The sequence below is a fragment of the Hakea prostrata genome, chromosome 4, assembly GCF_041222555.1.
Source record: "Hakea prostrata isolate BN-2017 chromosome 4, UWA_Hpros_2, whole genome shotgun sequence".
NCBI classification, from domain to species: Eukaryota; Viridiplantae; Streptophyta; class Magnoliopsida; order Proteales; family Proteaceae; genus Hakea; species Hakea prostrata.
In genome coordinates, this window is record NC_142603.1 from 54363923 (window position 1) to 54388582 (window position 24660).

Here is a 24660-nt window from a genome sequence, read left to right on the forward strand (position 1 = left end):
TTTCTAGCCATTCCACATGATTTATGTTATTTTATGTTCCTCGAGGCCAAAATGAAGAGGAAGCCAAGGTCACCACACAGCCACATAACAGCCAAATGATAGTTTCAGTTTTCAGGGCCACGCAGCAACGGTAAGTCCGTCGGGATTTACAGACTTGCAGCAATACATCATCTCTCATATATAATTTGGTTCAGTCTAGAGTCCTTGTTTGCTTCATAGGAAAGGAAACATCCTACCAGAAGGGTGAACCGACTGGTAGGAAGAACTTTCCAATCGACTTTGTGATGACGTCCTCTCCGATCCATGCCTCGGCCAAAACCCACCAGCACGGCTACTGGTTTCTGAACCACCAGAAGCCTGAGGGAATGGCCCCCACCAACTTGAATCTCTATCAACAGGGATCAATGGGAACGGAGCAAAGCGATCCCTTTCCCATGCATAGAAACGGCCACGTACTGGATTCTCTGCTTCTTGAAGGCTTCGACCAGATGAACCTGAAGATGGAAAGACATAGAAGGCACCAGCATGATCAGATGATGAAGCCACAGGACCTATGGGAGTCAAGCCCCTAGGACCGCTGGTTCTTCTCATTCCTGAAAAGATGGGTGAACGCATGCCTGGTGAATTGCTAGTTTGCTGCTGTTGATGGTAAGCATGGAGACCTTGAACCCTTTCATGAGCCCGAGCACTGCTACCTGGATAAGGTGGTGCCATAGACGAAACCACCGAGCTTCCAGCTCGAGGACCAGATCTAGGAAAGAAATGCACAATTAATATTTCAACTCTAAAGAAAGATTAACTAGCAAGGAACTAGATACTGAACACCAAGACTTACCCGTGACCAACAAGAAAAGGGTGCACAAAAGATCCTGGCCTTGGTATAACATCAGGGTCGCCCCTATTTGATCTTATTGTTGCAGGTGGAAGTGGAGCTTGATCAGCACCACCAATACGACCATGGGTTGGAGAAAAAGGAGGAGAATGGAGGTCCCAACTATGATAGTGAAGATCCATGGCAGGAAAAGCATGGGAAGTTGACGACATATCACTTGGACCTGACATGCTATTCCAGTGATGGTTAAAATTAGGGCCCTCTGTAAGGCTCTCACTTGAGGCTGAGGATGAATGTTGGAGCGGCTGGAAGTAGGCAACATAAGGGCAAGAATGGGCTGCAGATGATGCAGCTGTATGTTCAGCAAAGACAGCATGGTGCCCCAGCAGATCATGATCTGCATTTGAAGAAATTCCAACACTAAACAAGTGAGGCAAAAAACCAAAGTTTCAAATGGAAAAAGTAAGTCGAAAAAAGGAGATGGACTCACATGCAGCTGATGGAGATTCCCCTTCCCTGCAAGAATTGGAACATTAAAAATTTGAAAATTAATAAATAAATTAACTTTTGGAAAGGGTAAACACATAAAGTAGAAATACTGACTTCCCAGTTCCCAAGTGTTTCATGTTCATTAGTGAGCCCATACCTAAAAGTTTAACTAGAGGAAAAGCAGTGGCAACACCATCTTTGTTCCAGTCAGATAATAGGGCAATAATCAAGCAAGAGAGAGTGGAATTTTCTTCTCTAGAAAGACATTGCAACTTCAAACAAATTATAACAGCATAAATAAGTCCACGCACTGTTAAAACATTATGTAAGGGTACTTGGCTGTGTGTACCACAGGTACCCTGTACAAGCATCCCTCTTTTACACTACTTTTTACTATTTACCTGTACTCAGAATCCAAATAAATTATTGTAGGCTATAGATTGTCCAATATGTTGAGTTGATCTTTTTCCAATATTGCGTAATATTCTGGGATTCTATTCCCAGCTCTATAAAAAAGGATTGGGGGAGAGTTGCACATCTCCACTCCATTCCCTTAATTCTTTTCTTCTCTTCTTCTCTTGTCCTTGGTTCTGATCTCACAGGAGTGATAACATGACATGGTATCAGAGCAGCAACTATAGATGCCGTTCTGAAATTGGAAAGTAGTCGGTTTGAGAGTTGTCTCTAAGGATAGTTCGTTTTTACGGTTTCTGGCTATCTGCTGCTATTCTAAGAGCCTAATTACTGTTCCAACTATGATTCAAACTCATTATCATGATATCATCATCAAGGAGGACTGAAGATTTAACTGCTTTACTACCTCTTCCTACGGAATTCCTGCCTACAGTTGCAGAGTACTTGAAGTTCTGATTTCTGGAATTTTTTCGCCAGATATTTGTGGTCCTTGACATCTTTTTTGGACCACTGATATTGTAGAGGTTTTGAGGTTTTTTTTTCTTTTTTGTACCTGCTTGTAGGAACACTCAGTCTAATTTTTTAAGGAGCTTTTTGGGGTGATGCTGTACAATCTGCCTTTTCCAAGTTAACTGGTGGCTGCTCTGTTTATTAGACCATAAACCTGGTTTCTTGCTTCTAATACTGTAGCTGACTGGGGCTTCTAATCAGACCAAGGTTCTAAATTTCGTGAAATTTCGCCAACTGGGTACTGCGTGAAACGAAACACAGGGAGAAATAAAAAAGCATGAGATTTTGCCTGATATATTCCCTATAAAAGGCAGTCTCGGCTCAAAATTTCGATCATTGGGGTGAAATTTCAAGCTTCCTACTCAGAGCTTCTGATGTATCTGGGGTTGGAACCCCCCCCCCCCCAACCCCCAAAAAAAATGAGACCAAATTGGGAGAAGGCAAACTGTGGGGGCAAAATAGTCATTTTAGCACCTAGTTTGAGTAGTCTTTGGTTGCTTTAAATTCTGATTTTTTATTTCTGTTTCTGTTTCCTTTTGTTGGGAGTCTGAGTTGGTCCTTGTTTGAAAGTTGATTTGTTAGGCTAGTTTAGTACCCAGCACCAATTTTGAGTCAAAGTCTTTGTCTAGGCTATAAATAGCCTCTTTCACTTTGTAATTTTTCAAATTGGACTAATGAATGAATTAATAGAAATTGAGAAAATTCAACTTGGGAAGTCGTGGGATCCCTGGGAGGGTGACCTGCGGCTGGGTAGGAGGATCTCCTACAGTCAACTTTATTTTTCTTCTTCAAACAAGCTTTTAGAAATTCCAGCAAGCAACAACCTTCAAGTACAGTACCAACACTTAAACAGCAATCCACAAAACAGACAATTCCCCCCCCTCCCCCCTTCTGTCCGCAGTCTTGCCCTTCCCTTTCGCTTGATCAAGTAATAAACACTTTATTTAAGAAATGGGAAGGAGAGAAATAATGGTGAGAATTAATTTATAAGGTGAAAATTTAGAATTAAAATTTTGGACATAATTAATTATATCTTTAGATGACCATTTGGGGGTAGTTTTGGAAGAAAAAAATGTATCATCTTCCATGAGTTCATGCTTTTATAATAGTAGTATGATCAATGTGTGTGTGTCTATATATATATATGCATGTATGTATGTATGTATGTATGTATGTATGTATGTATGTATGTATGTATGTATGTATGTATGTATGTATGTATGTATGTATGCATTCTTATTATTCCAAGCTGGAGCCTTTGATTAGTATGCTCCAGCTGGAGGGGGAGTACTAGAACACTACAGAAGGGTTCATGGCCCTACATATCGTGGGGTACACCAGATAGTCTAAATGTCTCTATTTTACTTTTACTTTATACAATTTACCCCCGTACTTACGTTCCAACTAGCCAATCGTAGGCTATAGATTGTCCAATATGCTGAGTCGCTTGCTTTCCATAAAAAAATATTCTGGGGTCCTATTCCCAGCTCTATGAATAAATGATCGCTGGGGAGGCTGCTGCATCTTGCAAAACTCCCCATCCACTCCATTCTCATCATTCTCCTTTCCATCTCTTTTCTTCTCTTGTCCTCAGTTCTGACCTCACAGGTGTGATATCATGACACTCATGGCCCTCATTTGGCCACCACATTATCAAGCGCAAACCAAACTCATGAACTAGGGATTATTGGTTGGGCAGTCAGGTAATGCGAACAGTCTTAATGGCAATATTTTTCCACGCTTACAATCATGAAAATGGAACTTGGAACCCGGAACCCAGTGGATCAGTTTGTATGTTCTGCATTACATTTGAGCTAGTCTATGGTGCACTACCGAAGGGGCTTGACAAAGAAATTAAGAAATGTGGCTCACTGCATTGGACCAATTTGATTTCATACCAAAATGACCAAAAGAGGCTTATAAGGATATATTGCTTACTCAAATGATGAATGAACGCGAGAGAATCCACTAAATGGACACCAGTGCACCCCGAATGGCTGGAAAAAGACAGTTGAAACCAACAGAAAAAAATCAGGCTGTCAGTATCAACGGTACAAATACCAATAAACAACCTTTCAAGTATAATACTTCAGCCTTTCACCACAATATTCAAATAATAAAATAAGAAAAATAAAAAGATCCAATGACTATGCTCTTTATCTACTTAATGTAAGAAAAATGTTGAAACAATCCTAAGAGTCTGGAGACCAATTAACCTCAATTCTACTTTCTAGCAACAGAAGAAAACAAAAAGGCAAGGAATAAACAAATCAACAACAATTTGATAGACGTAAGATAGTAACATCTAGCTACCATTACAACAATGGCGACAACGTGTTTCCCTGAATCATGATTACAGCTACCTACCATTTGATTGATTAGTCATCCCCTGGATCAGCCAGATAATAATCTAGTGTCTCATTTCAGTTTTAGCCCTATCCTGCATAGGACTCTTTCAGGTACTTTCAGCAGTTTGATTTTTATTATTTATATTAAAGCAAATTACTTCAACCATTTTCTAAACCTTTTCCACTAAGACACGGCACAGTCCAATTGGGATGAAACATTAAGAGTATGGAGACAAAAACCCCTAGCACTAACCAAGCAGACATGTGACAGAACCATGGGAGAGATAACCTAAGTAACAGCATCCCAACGGACAAGAAGAATCTCTTACAAGTTCAAGTATTATAACATAAATACAATCAAAACCATGGGAGAGACAACCAAAGTAATAGCATGAGCAAGGGATAAAGTTCTTGAACTCCGACATGCCAGGCTTTGTGCAAAATATACCACCCATTCTGAGCAAGGTGTGCACAGCACATCCAGCATCGAATCAGACTATTTACCCTTCAAATCAACCTAAAAGCTGATAGATATGCGGGTTGAGCCTTTAATACCAAGGTTTAATTAGAAAGGGCATATTCTGTGGACCTAAAAATAGTAAATGTTGAGTATGTAGGCTAAGTACAAGAGTTGCTTAGTACTTAGTTTGTCAACGTTTCCCAGTTGAAACAATTAATGTTGGTTGAAATTAGGTTAATAGTAATTGCATCAATTTAAGTTGGGTAGTAAGAGAATTTCTATATTATAATTGGGCCCCTTATACTTAGTTTATCCACATTTTTCAGTTGAAACGATCAATGTTGGTTGAAATTAGGTTAACAGTAATTGCATCAATTTAAGTTGGGTAGTAAGAAAATTTTTATTGGGAAAAGGCTTATTGTTGTTGTTGTTGTTGTAGTAAGAAAATTTTTATATTACAATTGGGCCCCTATCAAACTCGCTGTAATTGTATTATGTTTTAATAAGAATCAGTTTTCCTTTTTAAACTAGGACTTCGTAATTGGCTGATTAGAGCCCTATTTATACCCCCATCATGGCCTCATGGGAGAACCAAATAAGACTCGAAATAAGAATTTAATTGCTGATTGCACAAAGCTGCTGTTGTTTTCTTCTCTCAGTCATGGGACTGGTTTGGTGGGTTATATCCAGGCTGAGACTTTGTGAGTTACATCCAAGTTATAGCTCAAGCCATATCCCAGTTGCCGTTAAGGTTCTTAGAGAGTAATATTCAAAGCCTCCTTTGATTGTGGAATCAATCTACATCATATACCCACAGTTGCCATTAAGACATTGCAACCAGGAGAATGACAGCCACCCCCTCTTCCCCCCCCCCCCAAAAAAAAAAAAAAGGGTTGAACCAGGCCTGCACCCCTGCCATATCACTTACCATCAGTTCCAAAATATACAGACAGCAACCCCCCATCACCAAATTTTTTTTTTTTTGTGAAAAAGCAGGCATGTCACACACACCAACCCTTCCCCCCCCCCTCCCCCCAAAACCCCTAAAAAAAAAAGAATAGTGACCTTTAATCCTAGCTTGACCCCATTTTAACCAGCAAACTTCAAGATATAAATATTTTCTTGAATTTTTGTACTCTCTTGAACACTTTAAAAAAAAACACCATATCTTCCCGATTAGCAGTCCAAATCCAACCAAACTTGGAGGAACAGATCCCTATAAGGTTACCTACATTTCCTCTAAGCTTGAACCTGTTTTGAAACCTGGAGACCAAATCCTCAACTCTTAAGGTTTTACTCCATTTCCATTTTGATGAGCACATTTATGTGTGAAATCTTAGGGCATAAAGCATGCATTTTACACACTTTGAGTGGACCTTGGGTTTTATGCTGTTTTTGCGGATTTTATGAATTTTCAGGACTTGAGCGAATATTTGGAGTTTTGGGTATTAAACATGCGATTTTACACGTCAAGAGGTCCGTTCAAATTCGAAAATTCGAAAATGGGCCTGACCTAGAGCATGATGGGCCAAAGATGTGATTATGGACCAACTCCAAAGTATTTTAGAGATAAATAAGCAAATTTTGATCTACGACTGAGATTAGAAATTATTAATCAAATCTACAGAGATAGTATTGAGAGAGTCCTAATGAAGAAAAAGAGTCCTTGCACACCTCAATATCTTATTTCTTATTTGGGACTTGGTCAAAGAAAGAAAAAGAGGAAAATCCCGTTTTTGAATGTCTCTGTCCAGTTTCGATCAAGCCCTTCATCGAACGGTCATCCGGTGTCCGATCGAGCTGATTTTTGGAGGAGAGCTTTACGACTTCTTAACCCTAAAATCCAACGGTGGAATTATGTATTTGATATCTCTAAGTCCGTCTGATTGGTACGCCAAAACCCTAATTGGTTGAGTCAGATAAGAACTTTAAGTTTTATTCAAATTCAGCCTTGCCTCATATCCCATGTAAACTCTATAAAAGGAGAGCATACTCCATCAAGGGAGGACGTGTTTTTAAAGCTTAGTAGAAGCATTCTTTCTTCTCTCTTCAGTTTATTTAGGGTTTCTTTAGTTTTCTTTGCTTGCATTTGTGAGATTTTAATTTCTAGATTGAATGTTTAGGTTTAATTTTTTTATGTAATGCAATTCAAGTTCAAGTTTCAAGTTTTTAGATTTGTTTTTCTCTGGGTCTAGCAATTGCAGATTTAGATCATTCTAGATCTAGATCTGGTTGTTAGGGTTGGTTGAGATTCGAATCGTTTGTTCAATTCGCAAGTAAGTAACCTTCTTTATTAATCTTCTCTCCATATTCCCGCTTCTATCTACCCCTCCATATTCTTAATTTAGGATTTACTTTCAGTATTTATTTATTGTTCTCCCTTCCCCCGGATCCTTGATCAGAGATGCCTACAGTCATGCCTCTCTTTGGTTAAGGTTTCCATTTTACTTTCTGCAATTTACTTTCAGCATTTATTTATTGTTCTCCCTTCCCCTGGATCCTTGATCAAAGATGCCTACAGTCGTGCCTCTCTTTGGTTAAAGCTTCCTTTCCTTTTATTGCTTTGTTAATTGCTTTGTTATTTACTTTTTGCACTGTTTTTTCTTCTTTAATATCCGTTCCCCCGATCGGTGGATTGTAAGCTACGGCAAAGGGTCCACGGTCAAAGTCATTATTATTATACTCCCCTTCCCTCGATCCAGAGCTGACACTCGGATCACTTCCCTTTTCTTTTTATTTTTATTGTTCGCATTTTTTTCCTGTCTTTTATTTATGCATTGATTGTGTTTGCTTTATTTTTCGTTTTAATTCGATTGCATTAGATGCATGGATCTAAGATCGTTTAGTTTAGTTAATTAGTTTAACAAAAATTGAATCATTCCACTCTCACATTACTATTAAGAAGTTGAATTCTAAGTGGCATATCTCCTTGAGATCGACCCGTTAGCTACACGATACCGTGCACTTGCGGTTACTTTTAAATTTCACAAACAAGTTTTTGGCGCCGTTGCCGGGGAGGTATTAGTCCATATTGAGGTGTGCAAGGACTCTTTTTCTCCATTAGGACTCTCTCAATAATATCTCTGTAGATTTTATTAATAATTTCTAATCTCAGTCGTAGATCAAAATTTGCTTATTTATCTCTAAAATACTTTGGAGTTGGCCCATAATCACATCTTTGGCCCATCATGCTCCAGGTCAGGCCCATTTTCGAATTTGAGAATTTGAACGGACCTCTTGACGTGTAAAATCGCATGTTTAATACCCAAAACTCCAAATATTCGCTCAAGTCTTGAAAACTCATAAAATCTGCAAAAACAGCATAAAACCCAAGGTAGCTCCACTCAAAGTGTGTAAAATGCATGCTTTATGCCCTAAGATTTCACACATAAATGTGCTCATCAGATTTCAAGAAACACCCCATTAGCCATTAACATCAATTATAAACATGCCATTTGATCTCTTTGTTTCTTGTTACATAATACCATGACCCCACTGCATCACTAACCTAATTAAGCCTTCAATACATGAACCCATTAGAGAATAACCGATAGGAGTCATCTCATACAAGATAAACAAGCATAGCTTAACGGCTTAACCTTACTTATTTTGTTCCATAAGTAGGTTCTACTCAAGATATTGGAAGAACTAGCTCATTAGTTTATCATCTATCAATCTAGGGCTCATCAACTCTATTAAAAGCTGATATTACTAGTCAAGCCAGATCCATGCACGGCTTTCCACTTATTCATTCTTGTATTACCAGTTAATCTTTCTTAACTCTTCTAGTCTGCACCAACCCACTCCTTAATTGGTTCATTCAACGCCATCCATTGCAAATGCTTGTACCACCACAAATGAATCTCCATCAAGTCATCACCTGTATCTTCTATTAAAGAAAAGTCAAAACAGTGCATAGGCATGGTTCTCCCTAGATTAGAAACATGCTAAATTTTCAGGTCTAACTCAACCATATCACCCACCTTGTAATGGGTTTCCCCAATGCCTTTTCAGTGGTAAATCAAACTACTGCATTCCCATAATAATTCAAAAAAATTATTAAAAAAAAAAAGATTATATTTTACACAAGTACTGAATCATACTTCACAAAGGAAGGAAAAGTATCAAGGTAATCCTATCCAACCTACCCAAGCAATTATAAGATTAAAATAGAATAACTTATTACTCATCTAACTCTAGCCCTAGTTGGACCAAAAATCCAGCCTGGTTTTGTTTGGATTTGGGATTCCAAAACTGATCATAGTATTCAACCAGTCAACAGTACTGGCATCAGATCTTGGTTCTAGATGTTAAAATATCACATCTATCTTTCTTTGGAACAGGCAGGTGCAGTAGAACCAGCAAAGTCACCCAAATAAGTCCAGATTGATAAAAAAATTCAGGGAAGGTCAACAAGTCGATGAACTGTTTTTTTTTTTTTTGGTAAACAAGTCGATGAACTGTTGAATCCAAAAAAATGGCAGTCAAAAAAGATAGTACCTAACAGATAAACATAAGATTTCTGCATCCATGTCCAGGCTGGGAATTTGCAAGTAGGATCGCTCAGGGGCTGCAATTCCAAACCTCAAAGACTGAATGGGAAAGATACAACAGCAATCAAACAAATATCTTGGTCTGGTGGATTTGTCAGCAGAACAAGCAAAGGAATTAAAATAAAAATAAAAATAAAAATAAAATAGGGTTTGGGAAGAATACAAAAAAGGGAGTTGTGTCAATGGTACCTTGGTGAAGAAGGATATTGGGAAACAGAGAGAGCAGGAATTAATGGTAAGAAGGGAAGAACAAAATAGAACGACCAGCCCTTGGCTTCAGTAAGTGAGTTATTCTGACGTGAACAAGGGTCACCCCCTGGCCGAAACCCTGGACTAGGCCCAAAGGCAACTCCAAGTGGCGCACCTAGGGCTGGTCACCCTCCAATAGGGGTATTTTGGTCAATGTCAGCCCTAATTATCTGCTGGAGTTAATTATCAAAATTTTATTTCTTAATTTTCAGAGTCTTGTTTAGTTTAGAAGTCTTATTTGGATTTGTCAGAGTCTTTTGTCCTTGGGAGTCTTTTTTTAAAGGAGATTTGTAAGTCTTTTATTTCAAGAAGAGTTCTTTCCTTTATGCTTGAGTCTTAGTGTCTTAGGGAATCTATTTTCAAAAAGATACCATTAGTTGTTTAGTTTAAGTCTTCTAATTGTGTGGCTGAGATTCAACGTAAGGGAGATCCTAAATTATAAAAGATTCCCAAGAAGATCATAAGTCTTTGACTCTCTAGTGTAGGCTATTTTCACTGTAATCTTTAAGTCCTCAATTGAATAAAGAATTGAGTTTTGAGTTAAAGGATCGCGGCCTTCTTGAGGAGGACATTGTTGATCAGAAATTGAGAGTTTTCTTCAAATTCAGCACCTTCTTCAAGATCCCTGCCTTCATCTTCCAATCTCCAGCATCTGCAAGCGTTCACAGCACTTTCTTCCAATCAAACAAGTACAGCAGCCCTAAATGCCTCCCCTACCCTGCAACTCCATCAAGAAACCACCCCCACCCATGTCCCATCCTCAGCCCCCTCCCTGTGACAGCTCCAAGATCCCCCCCCCTTTTTCTCTTTCTTGCGGCAGCCTCTCTCTCCCCCTTTTTTCCTGTTTGTTATAATTTCCTGTTTTCTTTTATTTCTGAAACTTGTGGCAGAACTGAAACAGAAAAGAAAAGAGATGAAAATCAAGATAATTGAAGAATCCAACAAGGACACCGCTCCCCCTGCCGAAAGGTTCCCTGACCCCTTCCCTCTCAACCGCAAGTCTCAAACCCCTCCCTCCCTTTGGCACAAGATCACATATCCCTCCCTCCCGTATCCAAGATACTTCCTATTCCATTTGAACACTTAATTCCATTTACTTTTCCTTCCTTGATTTTCTTAACATCTGAAATCTCTACCCATACCAATTTTGTTAAAACCCTAAATTTTCTCTTTCCCCAATTAAACCCAACCCATCTAGGTTTTGTTAATTGAGCTTTCTCATATATTCTAGATTGATCCTTTTCATCCCACATATCAATTTAAAATAATTCTCATCCTACCATAATGATCCAAAGTCTCCCCCATGGAAATTTAGTAAAATCCTAAATTTTCCCTCACAACTCACAGAATTTTGAACTGCTGGAAGATTTTGGGCAACCCTTAATTTTAGGGAATTCATCTAGGAAACCCTAACCCTAAAAATGGGTTTCCACCACATTTTAATTTGAATATGTAGATGGATTACATGCATCAAGGTTATCAAAAATGCAAGGCGACCAAGGCGGTTGGGGCATTGCTTAAGTGCCTTAGCAGTAACCCCCCCCCAGGCCTCAGCAACCAAGGCGTTTTAGCATACATTTTCTTAATACAACCATTTATGTGGCACAAATAGCAAACCAAAAACTTATATCGTTTTACTATAAATTAAACAAGCATTAAAGAATCATAATTATGCAAGATTATCATTAAAAAAATTAACAAACATAAGTTCATCTAATCATAATACAAACACTTCACTTTTTTTACTGCTTTTTTGACCGATTATTCTGACTAATTCTCCATCTAATGATTCCAGAACCTTATATAAATAACTATTATATTCATACATGGTTTATAAAAATTGATGGTAAAAAACTACTGCTTGAGCACTTAAGTAAGCAATAAGGCACACAAGGCAACAGCCAACAAGGCAGTGACCTAAGCAATAAAGTGGCTAAATTTTTGCATGTCAACAAAGTGCTTCAGCACCTAGGGGCCAAGAAACCGCCAAGACGCACCTTGGCAGTCGCCTAGATAACAATGACACGTGTATTTAAGGACATGTACCAGAATACAAATGTATTCACACTCAATTAAGCGGCCATTTTTTTACTGCTTTTTTGACTGATTATTCCAAAGAATTTTCCATCTAATGATTCCAAAACCTGAAATAAATGACTATTATATTTGTACGTGGTTCATAAAAATTGATGGTTTACGAAAAACCAAAAGAATGTCCAAGTACAAAATGTCAAAACGACCACTTTAGCACTTAGGTGGCAATAAGGCATGCAAGTTGACAAGGCAGTGTCACCTAAGCAATAAAGTGGCCATATTTTTTTGCATGTCAACAAAGTGCTTCAGCGTCTGGGGGCCAAAAAACCACCAAGACGCGCCTTGGCAGATGCCTAGATAACAATGACATGCATATTTAAGGACATACACCAGAATATAAATGTATTCACAATCAATAATCAAAGTAGTGATTACCAAAAAAGAAAAATACAAACAAAATAAAAGAACCTCCATAATTATATCAAAATGAATAGAATAATAGAAATCCCAATCAATGCTAAAACCAAGCAACTACATTATGTTCAAAAAAACAAACAAAAATTCTCAACATGCACCACTGAAGAACCAAGCAGAAACCTAGCCCATATATGATGGCCCCTACAATTAAGATATGGCATACTCATGGAGCCCCCTCCCCACTCCCAGGGGGAGGGGGGAGAACCACACAAAAGAAAAACCCACTTTCCAGGTGTCAAGAATGCCAAATCAACAACCCATGTGACATAAAAGGTCACAAGCATTACTTTGCCAGCAATATCTTCAAAATAAAAAAGAGTTTTTAGTTCTATTTAAGCACCCAACAAAAGATAATAGAACATAATCCTTAGCAAAGAACTGAAAGTTATAGAAACTAGCATCTGAGTGCATATATTCTCAGACTCTCATGAAGGGCCAACAGAAATATGTATAGATAAACAAATAGTAGACTTGCAAATTTACCATTTCAGAATAACTTAAATCATATAGGTCCTCATCATGAGTCAAGTCTTCAATGCTAAACTCAGGAAATGAACGGCAACCATTAGCAAAAAGCCATTGACCTTTCTCAATTTTTCGGCAATTAGGGCATTGCATCATTCCCTTTGCATTGAATGCCGAACCAATGCAATCTGAAAATTTTCATTTCATGACACAATTAGATACATAACCTACGACCATATCCAAAGAAATAGTCAAAATATCAGGATGGAAACAACATAAGTAAAAAATAAAAATAAAATATCAGTTCCACAGCATATAACTGCAACAGAATCTTTAACAGGTGGGCTGAATGAGGTTATCGAAGTTTATGCACATCAGTACCAATCAAGAAACTAAGCCCATATCAAGGCCAATGCCTACAAAGAATGAACATGCAATAGCACCATCAGAGGTGGTTTTATTTTTATTTTTTTTAGGTTGGGGGGTGTCTAAGGGCTTCATACCATTTATGGAAGATTTTAAGTATTTCATCAAAATTGCCCTTGGATGATCAAGTCCCAATGTAAGAAAAATCATGAGTTTGAAAAAACAAACCACCTGATACCTATGAAAATTAAGTATTATTACCCTAATGCAGGCCCAGTTTCAACTAGGGCCAAATTCTAGTATATTATTTGTGTTTGGCATTAGTTCTAGGATTTCATCATAGTAAAAGGCTGAATTATAAACCCAAAAAGTGGGGAGATAAGGAGGTGCACAAAAAAAAATATTTTATTAGTGAGTCCCAGCTCTAGAGTCCAACTTTAGATTGGCAGTACTAAAGTCCCGGTGTTAGTAAAGTTACAGTAAGCAGCTTATTTTTTATGTTTTATTTAATCTGGAAATAAGAGACCCAAGCGGAGTCTTTTTCTGGTTTGCAGTTTTTTGTATATGTAACCATCTGCAGGCTGTATTGATTGATGGCTCAAGCTTTCTCTCTCCTCCACATGCTAGTTCTCCCAACTTGGTTTGGCAGGGGATGATCTCTCCAACGCATTTCTCTTCTATTTTCTTCTTCTGTTTATTTTTTCCTTCTCTTCTCTCTCTTCCATTGCTTACCTTAACTTCAAATTGTTTTCTAGAAAGATTTTATCCCTTCCCTCTCACGATCTGGCTACTTCGTCTCCCTACTCTTTTCCCATTGGGGTTCCGATTTTTTTCCTCTATCATGCAGTTTCTCTTCATAACTTCCATCTATTGCAAACCATACTGGTCAATGTTTTGCCTAGATGTCCACATGCCTTGGTGGTTGTTGATGTCACCTTGCATCCAAGCCCCTTCCAACTCCTTGGTTCACCTAGTGTGAGAACCATTGGAGGTCAACATAGAGAATTCCCGATTACAATTTGGCTTTATCAAGGGACGAGGATCAGCTTTAAGTGCTTATTTGTCTATGCTTCTCTTGGATGAGTTAACCAGAGACACCAAATATGAGGTTCCCTAGTGGGTTCTTTTCCCGAAGACATCGTTTTTTGATAGATGACATTAATGCCAAACCGGAGTTATGAAGATCAAACTTGGCATTAGAAGTCTTAAGACCAAGTAGGACAAAGATGAAGTATATGATAAGTATCTCCAGCAGATGAAAGTTGATGAGATCAAGATTCTGCAAGGTAGCCATTTTAAAAATCCAAATATTATCAATATGGAACAGTATATAGAGGATTATATCTCCATAAAGCAAAAGATTAGGGTGAACGAAGTGGAGAGTGTAAAAGTATTTTGAGATCTTTTGGTTCCGACAAAATTACAGAGAAGGTAATTAGAACCTAGTTGAGACAAGAAACCACTACTATGAAGACCAATAGTGGACGCCACTTACCTTATTAGGAGAATTATGGAAAGGTATAGAGAGTAATTCTTCATAGTCATTACTGACCCAAAAAAACCTACAACAAAGCCCCCAAAGAATTAATCTAGCAAAAACTGGAGATATGTTTCAAGTAAATATGTTTCCATAATTTAAGATATCTATTATGGTTCAGTGACAAGCGCAAGTGTGGTGGACGCCAAGCTGGTGAATTTCAGATTGCAATTGAGTTACCTCAAGGATCAGCCGTATGCCCATATTTATTTACGCTTCTATAGATGATTTAACCAGAGAACATTCAACATGAGGTTATTTGGTCTATGCTTTTTAGTGATGATATTGTTTTGGTAAAGGAGAATCAAGCATGGAATAATACCAAGTTTGAGCTATGGAGATTCAACTTTGAAATCAAAAAGTTTTAAATTAAGTAGAATGAAGATGGAATATCTAGTGTGTAACTTTGGTCACAGATACTAAGGTAGTGAAAGTTGATGAGAAGGAGATTCCGAAAAACAATTATTTTGAGTACCTTGGCTCAATAATAATTGAAGAAGTGATATACATGATGTTTCCCAAAGAAAATAAACAAGATGGATGAAGTAAATTGGTGTGTCCAAAGTTTTGAGTGATCAACGTATTCCTTTAAACTCGAAGGGAAATTTTATAAGGCCATCATACAACCAACTATGATGTATAATGTAGAGTGGTGTGTTAAGAAGTATCATATAGATAAACTCAATGTAGTAAAAATACGGATGTTCAGACCAATAAGTGGTAAAAATAGTAAGGATAAAGTAAGGAATGATCATATTTAAGGGGGGGGGAAAGCAAGTTAGAATCCCCAAGCTACAACCAAGTAATCCTGGGAATTTGCCCTAAAAAACTCTCTTCTTGTGAGAAGAGAAGTTTTAAGTAATGAGGGACGAATAGAGGAAGAAGGATAAGGAGGATAAGGAGGATAAGGGAAAGAAAGGAAAATCTAAGAAGAATTAACTTGAAGAAGGGGAAGAAGGAGAAGAACATTCATAAGAAGAAGAAGAGCAAAGGAGAGGAGCGGGGCTGAAAACACCCAATGCTAAAGCTAATTTATCTTTTTTTGTTTCCCTCCAAAAGTCTCTTTTTCCTATTGCAATTTAAGGGCCTATTTAGAGCTTGGCTAAAGCTATACAAGAAATAAAAACTTAGTAGACTAAAAACTAAACACTAATATCCTAGTACTAGTTACAACAGAATCTTATGGAAATAGAAACTAATTAAAACTAGAAACTACTACGCTTTATATTTCAACCACGTGCATAAATAACTAAAATAGGAACTATCAACATAAAAACTTAACTCAGGTCTTAAATCTCCCAAGAATAAAATCTTCATAAATTCTGATATTGGGTCCCATAAAATCCTTTATGAATATTCCCTTTATGCCAAATAATGGGTAGTGCCAATGTTCGCGTGAACACTCTTTTTCACCTTCTAAAAAACCATCTGAATCGACAGGGCTAGCTTGACCTGGCTGGTCCACTGCTGGTTCACTCGGTTCTAGTTCCATACTGGTTGTCATGCATCATTAAGATTGCTGGACAGCCTTCTTTCCTCCTTAGCCAGTGGGCAAATTATAACATCATCATGAAGCCTTACATGGATGTGATAGGCCCCTAGTGTCTTGGCAGTATATTCGCAAGCATAGGAGGAGACACGGAATAAATTGCGCCTGGGCACTCAAATTAACAGCAAAAGGGGACAGGTGGGACTTAATGATTGGGGGGCAGCCACACCCACGCAAAGAGGAGCAGGTCTGATATGGGACAGGGAATGTTGGGAAAGATGGAATACAAGGATTGGGGAAAATAAAAAATTCGTTAGGGAAAGGACTGTTATATTAGGAGGGTAAGGAAAGAGAAGATAAAAAGAATTTTGTAAGGTTTTTTTGCAAGGTCCTGCAGAGGAGAGAATAAAACTCTCTGGTAGGTAGTAGAGAGAGTGGGAAGAATCACTGAATTTATAGTGTGACAGCTGCATTTATCCCATTGATTAATATTGAAGCTATTCCCTCTGTTCTATGGTTGTTACTATTCTGTTTTGGGGTTGTGTGCGGGGTCTGTGCAGTGTGTGATTTGTGCTACAGTGGGAGAGCATTGCTGTTAAGCTCGGATTTGGGAGCTTAACAGGATGTACTCAAGCTCACCTTTAAATTGATGAACCAAGGGAACAACATTTCCAAATGTGGACAGCTTCCACACCTTCAGCAAAGCCTTAATCTCTCACAGATTCATGGCAAAAGTTCCCTACAAAGACGAGTGCCTAGGCAAGTGTTTGTGCCAATCTTCCTGAACCACTCTCAAAAAAAAACCCATCAGAAGACCACACCAAGTAATACTTGAAAGGTTACGGAAGAATCTAGGTAAAACTTGCATTTGTAATTTCCATTTTCCACTTCATCACTAAGCCAATCGAACCCAGAATATAGTATAATCATCTAAAGGTTTCCGTATCAATGGAACAGTTTCTTAAGAATATCAAGAAGGTTCCATAAGCAAACAGCACAGAGAGTTGATCTTCATTCTCCACAGAGGAAGATCAAGTTTACTTTGATACCACCACTGACTCTTCCCAAACATGAGACATATTAAAACCCATGTACATCTAGACAACCTAACAAGAGACATTTCTGAATTATCTTTTCAATATGTTTCTGAACTAAACAAATTACCCTACTAAATACAAAAACAATGTCAGTCCCAACCATTCCTAGATAACTCACTAGTGAAATTCCTGAAAACCCACCTAGACACCGCAACAATTTTAGAAAGAGAAATTCTGCCAAACCTTATGGCGTAAAGAGAACAGAACCATGAGAAAAAGATGGCCTAGAAAAAGGAATCTCAGTGAATACATTAATCTGAGAAATTAGAGATTATGACATGGAAAACCAATATTCATAAAAGGAAGAATAAGTGCGAAATAAACACTCATGGACCTTGTTGCAGTTGCGATCCTCGCTTTATTTAGTAGTTAGTCTTCCTTATGCAGCGGTTGGGTACAATCAGGTGGTTTCCCAGCCATATGCTTCGTCATGTTGGAACATGTTAAAAGAACCTTCCGGTGAGCAAGTCAACCCAACTCATTATTAGGTTAGGAAGCCATATTTGAACTCAAGGGTTCCCGCAATTCAAATCCAAGAACTAAGAAGTGAGAACAACTTAATAAAGGATTGGAAAAGACGCACCAATCATCCCAAACAACTGATTTATCAGCTTCGAAAATTTCCACGCTGTGAAATAAGTCGTAAAGAATGGCATAGAATCCGTCAGTAAAAACCACGCATAGCAGAAAGGATAGGCAATGAATCAGGCTCACATCATGCAACTTCTGAATTTTGACTTTTACAGTCAACAGCCATACGCTTAGGCCACAAACTAAATTTGCAAATCAAATCAATTGGAGAATACCAAATCACCTTCATCTTCTTTATCTTTTTTCTTTTTTCTTTTCTTTTTCTTTTTTTTTTTTTTGGGGGGGGTAGGGGTGTTGAGTAAGTGGGCTTCTCAATTGGCTGCTTTTAACATCAGAAATCACTATGAAGTCTATGCTTTGTGTTCTCTCCAAGTCCAATAAGAAAAATCATCAATTTATAATATGAGTGTGATTTGTTGTTTTAAAAAGAGTGCGCTATGGCACCATCAGCTGAGTAAGCCATGTACAAGCCTTCAGAGGACATGGGCAGGAATTAATTATGCGGATGAAGGCTCTAGAGGAGAAGTTTCAAGAAACACAAAAAGAATCAGAAATTTGCTTGCATACCTCAAGGATGATAAGCTACAGGAATGTGTATTGGAATTCTGAGGACAGGGGATAGCTGTAAGCTTTTGATAGGTCAGAGGGTAATTGTGTTTGTCAGAGAATATTTGGGATCATTTCCCAGTGGTAGAGTTCTAATGCTTTATAAGCACCAGAACCTATCAAGATAAGCAAGGAAGAAATTACTTTCCCATTCCTCACACTCTTCCAAGTTTCTGGTTTCTCTCCTTAGTCTTCTTCTTCTTCTAATGTCGTCTCAGGATAACCACTAACATTTGATCCAACCTGTTGGATAGCCGATGGGCAGCAACTTTGGCAATTGGACAAATCCATGAAACTATCTATGTCAGCAGAACACAGCTCAAGAATAGATGCTCTCCAGGAAGCTGTACCGAAGCAGAAGAGCATGATGACAGAGCTGGTGCACAAACTCACGGCAATGGATAGGAGACTGGAGCAGATACTTCGCCTGACACCACCACCCTCTGAACTTCATGACCACATAGAGAACCCCTCAATTGTGTCGATGCCATTCAACACCAATCCAATCCAGACTTTCCACACTCCGACAGCATACATCTGGGTGGAATAGTTCTTCAACTACTATTCGACCGAACAGAGGCTGCCAATCTCGTCTTTCCACATGGATGGGCCATCCCTCATGTAGTTTCAATGGATGCACAAGTCAAAGCAATTCATATATTGAGAGGCCTTCATACGCACCCTAAAGTGAGGTTTGGTCATTCAGAATTTGATGATCCTCAAGCAACACTGTCGAAATTGACACAGAGCTCCACTTTAACTGATTACCAGAGCTAGTTTGAAGCTCTCACCAATCGCATCCAAGAGCTGCCAACCTCATTCTTGGTCAGTTGTTTCATATCGGGGTTATGCCCAGACATCAAGAACGAAGTGATAGCACTCCACGCTACTAATATGGCCCAAGCAGTGGGATTATCAGCCTCCAAGAGGCTAAATTAACATAAATAAGCCGTCCATACCCACACCCGATTTCCATATCCAATAAACCTCCCATGTAACCCCTACACTTCCTTCATCCCCAAAGGCCCCAACCTTGGTGGCTCCCCCTCCCGCGATCCCCATCAAGCAGCTCACGGCGCCAAACATGCAGTAGAGGCATGAACATGGTCTATGCTATAATTGCAGCAAACGTTTGAGGGCACCAATACGAGGCTCAACAATTATTCTTGTTAGAACACGATAAGGAAATGGATCCTAATGTCTCTTCCTCAAAGCCACTGTTTGGAGATGTGATCGCCTTCACTAATGACTGTTCGAAGATGACAAGCAAACTCTCTTACTGCTCCCTGGCCGAAGTCCTGATACCACCTACCCTCCGCCTCACCGGTACCATTGCTGGCCAATCGGTGCATGTCTTGATAAACGGCAGAAGCATGCACAACTGCGTGCATAACAAGGTGGCCAAGTTCCTTGGGCTTATAATCGAGCCAGCCCAAACATCACCATGTTGTAGGAGACGGTGATAAGTTGGGTCTACAAAGGTATGATTTCAGAACTGACCCTGCCCTTCATTATTTGGTGATTACCAATGCTAATGTCTTGCCATTGTTGGAGTGGACCTAATATTGGGTGTGCAATGGCTGACCCAACTGGGCCAGTCATGTTCGATTATCACAGATTGCTTATAGAGTTCCAAAACTATGGATAGGCAGTAACATTGATCGATGACGCACTATGAAACCCAGGTCCCAACCCAACTTCAATACCATAACCTTAGGTGGGGCATCAAAACCAGACTTACGCTGAACTATTCATCCTGAACCCAGTATTGGATCACATGATTGTGCTTCAAATGAGCCCAAGCCTAGAACTACAATAGATAATGGAGGAATACGCCCAAGTCTTCGCCCCACACATTAATGTGGGTCATATCTTATATCCCCATTTCCAAATTCCAAAAGGGGAGATTAAACAACAAGTGGCGTAGATGCTTGCTTCAGGGATCATATGGCCAAGCATCAACCCATTCTCATCATTGGTTCTACTAATCAAAAAATGGGATAGCACGTCGCACTTTTGTGTGGACTCTTGGGCGCTAAATGTGATGATGGTTAAATATCGGTTTCCCAGTCCCACTGTTGACAAACTATTTGATGAACTACATGGGACCAGCTACTTCTTTAAGCTAGATCTACAGAAAATCCACCTTTGGAGAGAGAACATTGCAAAAACAACTATTTGAACACACAAAGTTTCATGCCGTGCCAAGTTTAAACCTTATGTAAATTTGTATTGGTGTTTTTTACGATCTATTGGTGTACCGTGTACATCCCAGATTGGCCGACACACCTGCAGCATTTGTGCACCGTGTTGAGTACACTTCAAGCCCATTAACCATATATGAAACAGGCCAAATGTGCATTTGGACAAACCTCAATCGACTACGGGCCATGTGATCTTGGCCCATGGCCTAGCTATGGATTAAGCCAAGGTGCAAGCGGTTCCCTAATGGCCCAAGCCCAAAACCATTAAAGAAGTCTGCAGCTTCTTGGGCTTGACGGGCTACTATAGGCATTTCATGAAAGAATACGCTCAATTGGCCGCTCCCTTAATGTATCTGCTTAAAAGGGAGCCTACCAATGGGGTATTGCCATCGCCAACGAAGCCTTTGAGCAGCTGAAAACGGTGATGATCTATGCTCCAACACTAGCACATCTGAATTTTGATTTTCCCTTCACCCTCGAAGCCGACGCTCAAGTAAGAACCTATGAAGTGTTGACTCAAGAAGGGCACCCTTAACATCCTATAGCAAGAATCTTTCACCCATATTGTAGGCCTCATCTGCATAAGTCTATGAAATGTATGCTATAACACAAGAAGTAGCTCAATTAAGTCAATACCTCCTTAATTATCAGTTTAATATCAAAACAGATCAAAGAGCCTACCAAAACAAATGAAGCGACTGATCCGAACCACTGAGCAACACCACTGGCTTACTAAGCTCTTGGGTTATGTCTTTGAGATTTCTTACATGCCTAATTGTGAGAACTCAGCCGCTAATTCAATCTCTCAATTGCCTAGCTCTATGCTAGCCACCTTCACTGTCTCTCAGCCGAACTAGATTTAATAGTCAACGACAATGTAACATGGTCGTCACTTCCCCTAAGCTATAGTGCGTCTATGCTACGTTGGCAACGGATCCTCTAAGAAATCCATATTTCACGCTGTGAGATGGGTGTTGTATCACCGAACTCAACTTGTCCTACCGTCTAGCTCATCTCTCAAGGAGAAATTTCTTGCCAAATACCACTCGACTCCATGAGGAACACACTCTAGCTACCTGCATAAACGGACACAAGCTCAATGAACCTCTTCTAGAAGGGAATCAAGAGTGATGTCCAACACTTCCTCACTAACTGCTCCATCTGCCAACAGACGAAGAATTCCACTACAGCCCCTATCGATTTGCTTCAGCCCTTAACTATACCCAATCTTGTTTTGGAGGACATCTTCATGATTTCATCACAGGACTCCCTTCCTCTAGCAACAAGACAACAATAATTGTGGTTGTCGATTGACTCACAAAATAGGTGGACTTCATTGTGCTACTCTATGGGTTCACTAGCTGTCGCATCGATCAACTCCTCATGGCAAATGTGGTGCATCACCATGGGTTACCTCGCTTAATCATCGGTGGAGATCCCTTTTTTTTAGTACCTTCTGGCACAAGCCATTTCTGCTTCAAGGCACCATAGCAATGAGTATAGCATCCCATCCACAGACAGATGGTGAAAAAGAATCCCTAAATAAATGCCTTAAAACGTATCTCAAGAGTTGCATTGATGCAAAATCCAATTAGTGGATCCAATTCCTAGGTTGGGCAGAGTATTGGTACAAAATTGCGCACCATACTTCCACCAAAACCACACCTTTTAAGGCATTTTATTGCTGACACCCTCACACGTTACATCCCACCAGTTCACGAAATGTTATGGTTGATGACAAACTGCTAGCTCGTGACCAAGCCCTGCGCCAACTTAAACTCCGCCTAAAACGCTCCCAAGCCCATATGAAAATTCAAGCAGACATGGAATACAAGACTAGAGATTGGGTCTATGTAAAACTCAAGCCATATCAGCAGACAAAAATTGCTCCGCGACTTAACCAAAAGCTTTTGAAGTGTTATTTTAAGCCCTTTTTAATTAATTGAAAGCATTGAGAAAGTTGCTTACTGTTTGGCTCTACCAGAGTTCACCAAGATTCATACAATCTTCCAACTCTCTCTCTTAAAATGATCCAACACCCGTATCAGCCATACTCCAGCCGGGTGAACCAACACCACTTGCTATTTTTAAGGTTCCAACAACTCACTCAACAAGGCACTACCAACCGCCAAGCCCTAGTCCACTGGCGAGGACAAACCCCAAACAAAGCTTGGCGGGTTGATGTCACGATTCTACAGAACCAATTTCCCCATTTTAACCTTGAGGACAAGGTTAATTTCAATTGGGTGGCAATGTTATGCACTATCAGCTAAGGACGCCATGTACGAGCCTTCACACAACATGGACAAGAACTGATAATGTGGACAAAGGTTCTAGAGGATAAGTTCCACAAAGGAAAAATCAAATCAGAATTTTGCCTGCATACCTCAAGAATTATGAGCTACAGGAATGTTCCACGGACAACGATAGTTGTAGGCTGTTGATTGGGTAGAGGCTGCTTGTGTTTGTCAGAGAATATTTGGGGATCATTCCTTACGGCTACAGCTCTAATGCTTATAAGCACCAGAACCTATCAAGAAAAGCAAGAAAGGTGTTTCTCATTCCTTGCCCCTTCCTAGATTCTGGTTTCTCTTCTTAGTCTTCTTCTTCTCCCAACGTCTTTTCAGAATAACCGCTAAAAGAGTCCAATGATACAAGTTTATCTTCAGGAATATCAGAGTACCTAGGCCGGTTTTCCATCAAGAGGGTTTTATTAATTATTACTGTCCATTCCAATGTAAAGTTCACCGATATTAAAAATCACTCTTAATAGATTTAAATTATGTACAGCCAGTCTTTGGCATGCAAAATCTTACTCTGAAACTCCTAAAATTAATTCTAGCGTATGATCAATCTCAAACAGCAGACAGCATAAAGATTTTCAGAAATCATCAATGCAAATAGATGAACAAAGACCCCGCACAAAGTTGATCGTACAAACTGGAATCACAGATCCGTCCTTACCAGTTATTCATGAATAGGAAGAAACCAACTAATTGGTTAACATTCAGACCTTCTTCTTTTTTTCCTTTTTTTTCTTTTTCAGATGAATGCAAAACCGATTCACTTAACATAAAATAACCATTAAAATTCATCAAAAAACGGATTTTGTTTGAATATAAATCGGTATCCTAGACTTACCCAGATGAAATTCATGGCCGCAGTGCAGCTTCGCCCTCGATCTGTCCCCATTCTCCTTCACACTCTCGAGGCAAATCGAACACGAAACTGATGAGGAACTGATTAAAAGTTCTCCACCACCCTCGTCGTCCAAAGGATCATCATCTCCCGTGCCCATCTCTTCAATCACATAGAAACACAGGACCAATAAAAGAATCTATCGAATTCCCACAGGATTACTTCAAAACTCAGCTTCTCCACGCATCAACAATTACAGAAAAAATCTGAGACCAGGAAAGTCTATACTCTAGATATCCTGAATACCGAGCGAAGGTTTCGCGGAATCGCAGAGAAACTAAGGACACAGATACGTTCAGAAAGGGGGGGCAAATCTCAACCCTCTCTCTTCTCTCTTCTATAGTTGGCTCTCCAACCCGTTAGATTACGTCTTCACCGCTTCTAATTACATTGTTGATATTTTTTCCAATAGTCGGTATCGATTATACGGTTAACCACGATTATTGTTTTACGGTCAAGATTCGATAAGTATTTAGGATCATTGTCAATTATTTGACTCCATATCTCTACCGCTTTGACTCGAGTTTACGTTAGCTCCGTTAAAGTGGATGTATACGTGGCATATAATTTAAAAACCGTCTTTTGATTTCTGGACCGGCCAACAGAAAACTGAACCAGAACGTAGTTTGGCATAATCATGTCTTCCCATGTGATACTATATTGTTCTCGAAAAAATAAAATAGAGTTTTTTTTTTTTTTCTAATGGCTACTTTAAATGGGGTGAAATTCTAGTTTTCTCCA

General features: G+C 39.2%; 1 protein-coding gene across 2 annotated transcripts; it reads right to left on the reverse strand.

Annotated features, from left to right (window-relative positions):
* On the reverse strand, positions 1-24301 carry LOC149019678 (RING/U-box superfamily protein). Of its 2 annotated transcripts, XM_089153645.1 has the most exons (7): positions 23863-24301; positions 12850-13019; positions 4184-4242; positions 1323-1348; positions 836-1229; positions 618-751; positions 1-494 (listed from the first exon to the last, which is right to left on the reverse strand). In XM_089153645.1, exons 1-7 carry the CDS (start codon positions 24017-24019, stop codon positions 214-216), a joined length of 1221 nt encoding a protein of 406 aa, XP_089009771.1. In that variant the 5' UTR covers positions 24020-24301; the 3' UTR covers positions 1-213. The 2 variants fall into 2 exon arrangements, with proteins under 2 accessions (XP_089009771.1, XP_089009770.1); XM_089153644.1 differs by having other exon boundaries at positions 1-751.
* Between the last annotated feature and the right edge of the window lie 359 nt (positions 24302-24660).

Coding starts and splice junctions, on each gene's coding strand:
- LOC149019678 (XM_089153644.1), bottom strand. CDS start 24,019: ATGGGCACGGGAGATGATGATCCTTTGGACGACGAGGGTGGTGGAGAA. Junction 13,020..23,862: donor CGGCCATGAATTTCATCTGG/GTAAGTCTAGGA, acceptor GAAAATTTTCAG/ATTGCATTGGTTCGGCATTC. Junction 1,349..4,183: donor CGCGTTCATTCATCATTTGA/GTAAGCAATATA, acceptor CAATTCTTGCAG/GGAAGGGGAATCTCCATCAG.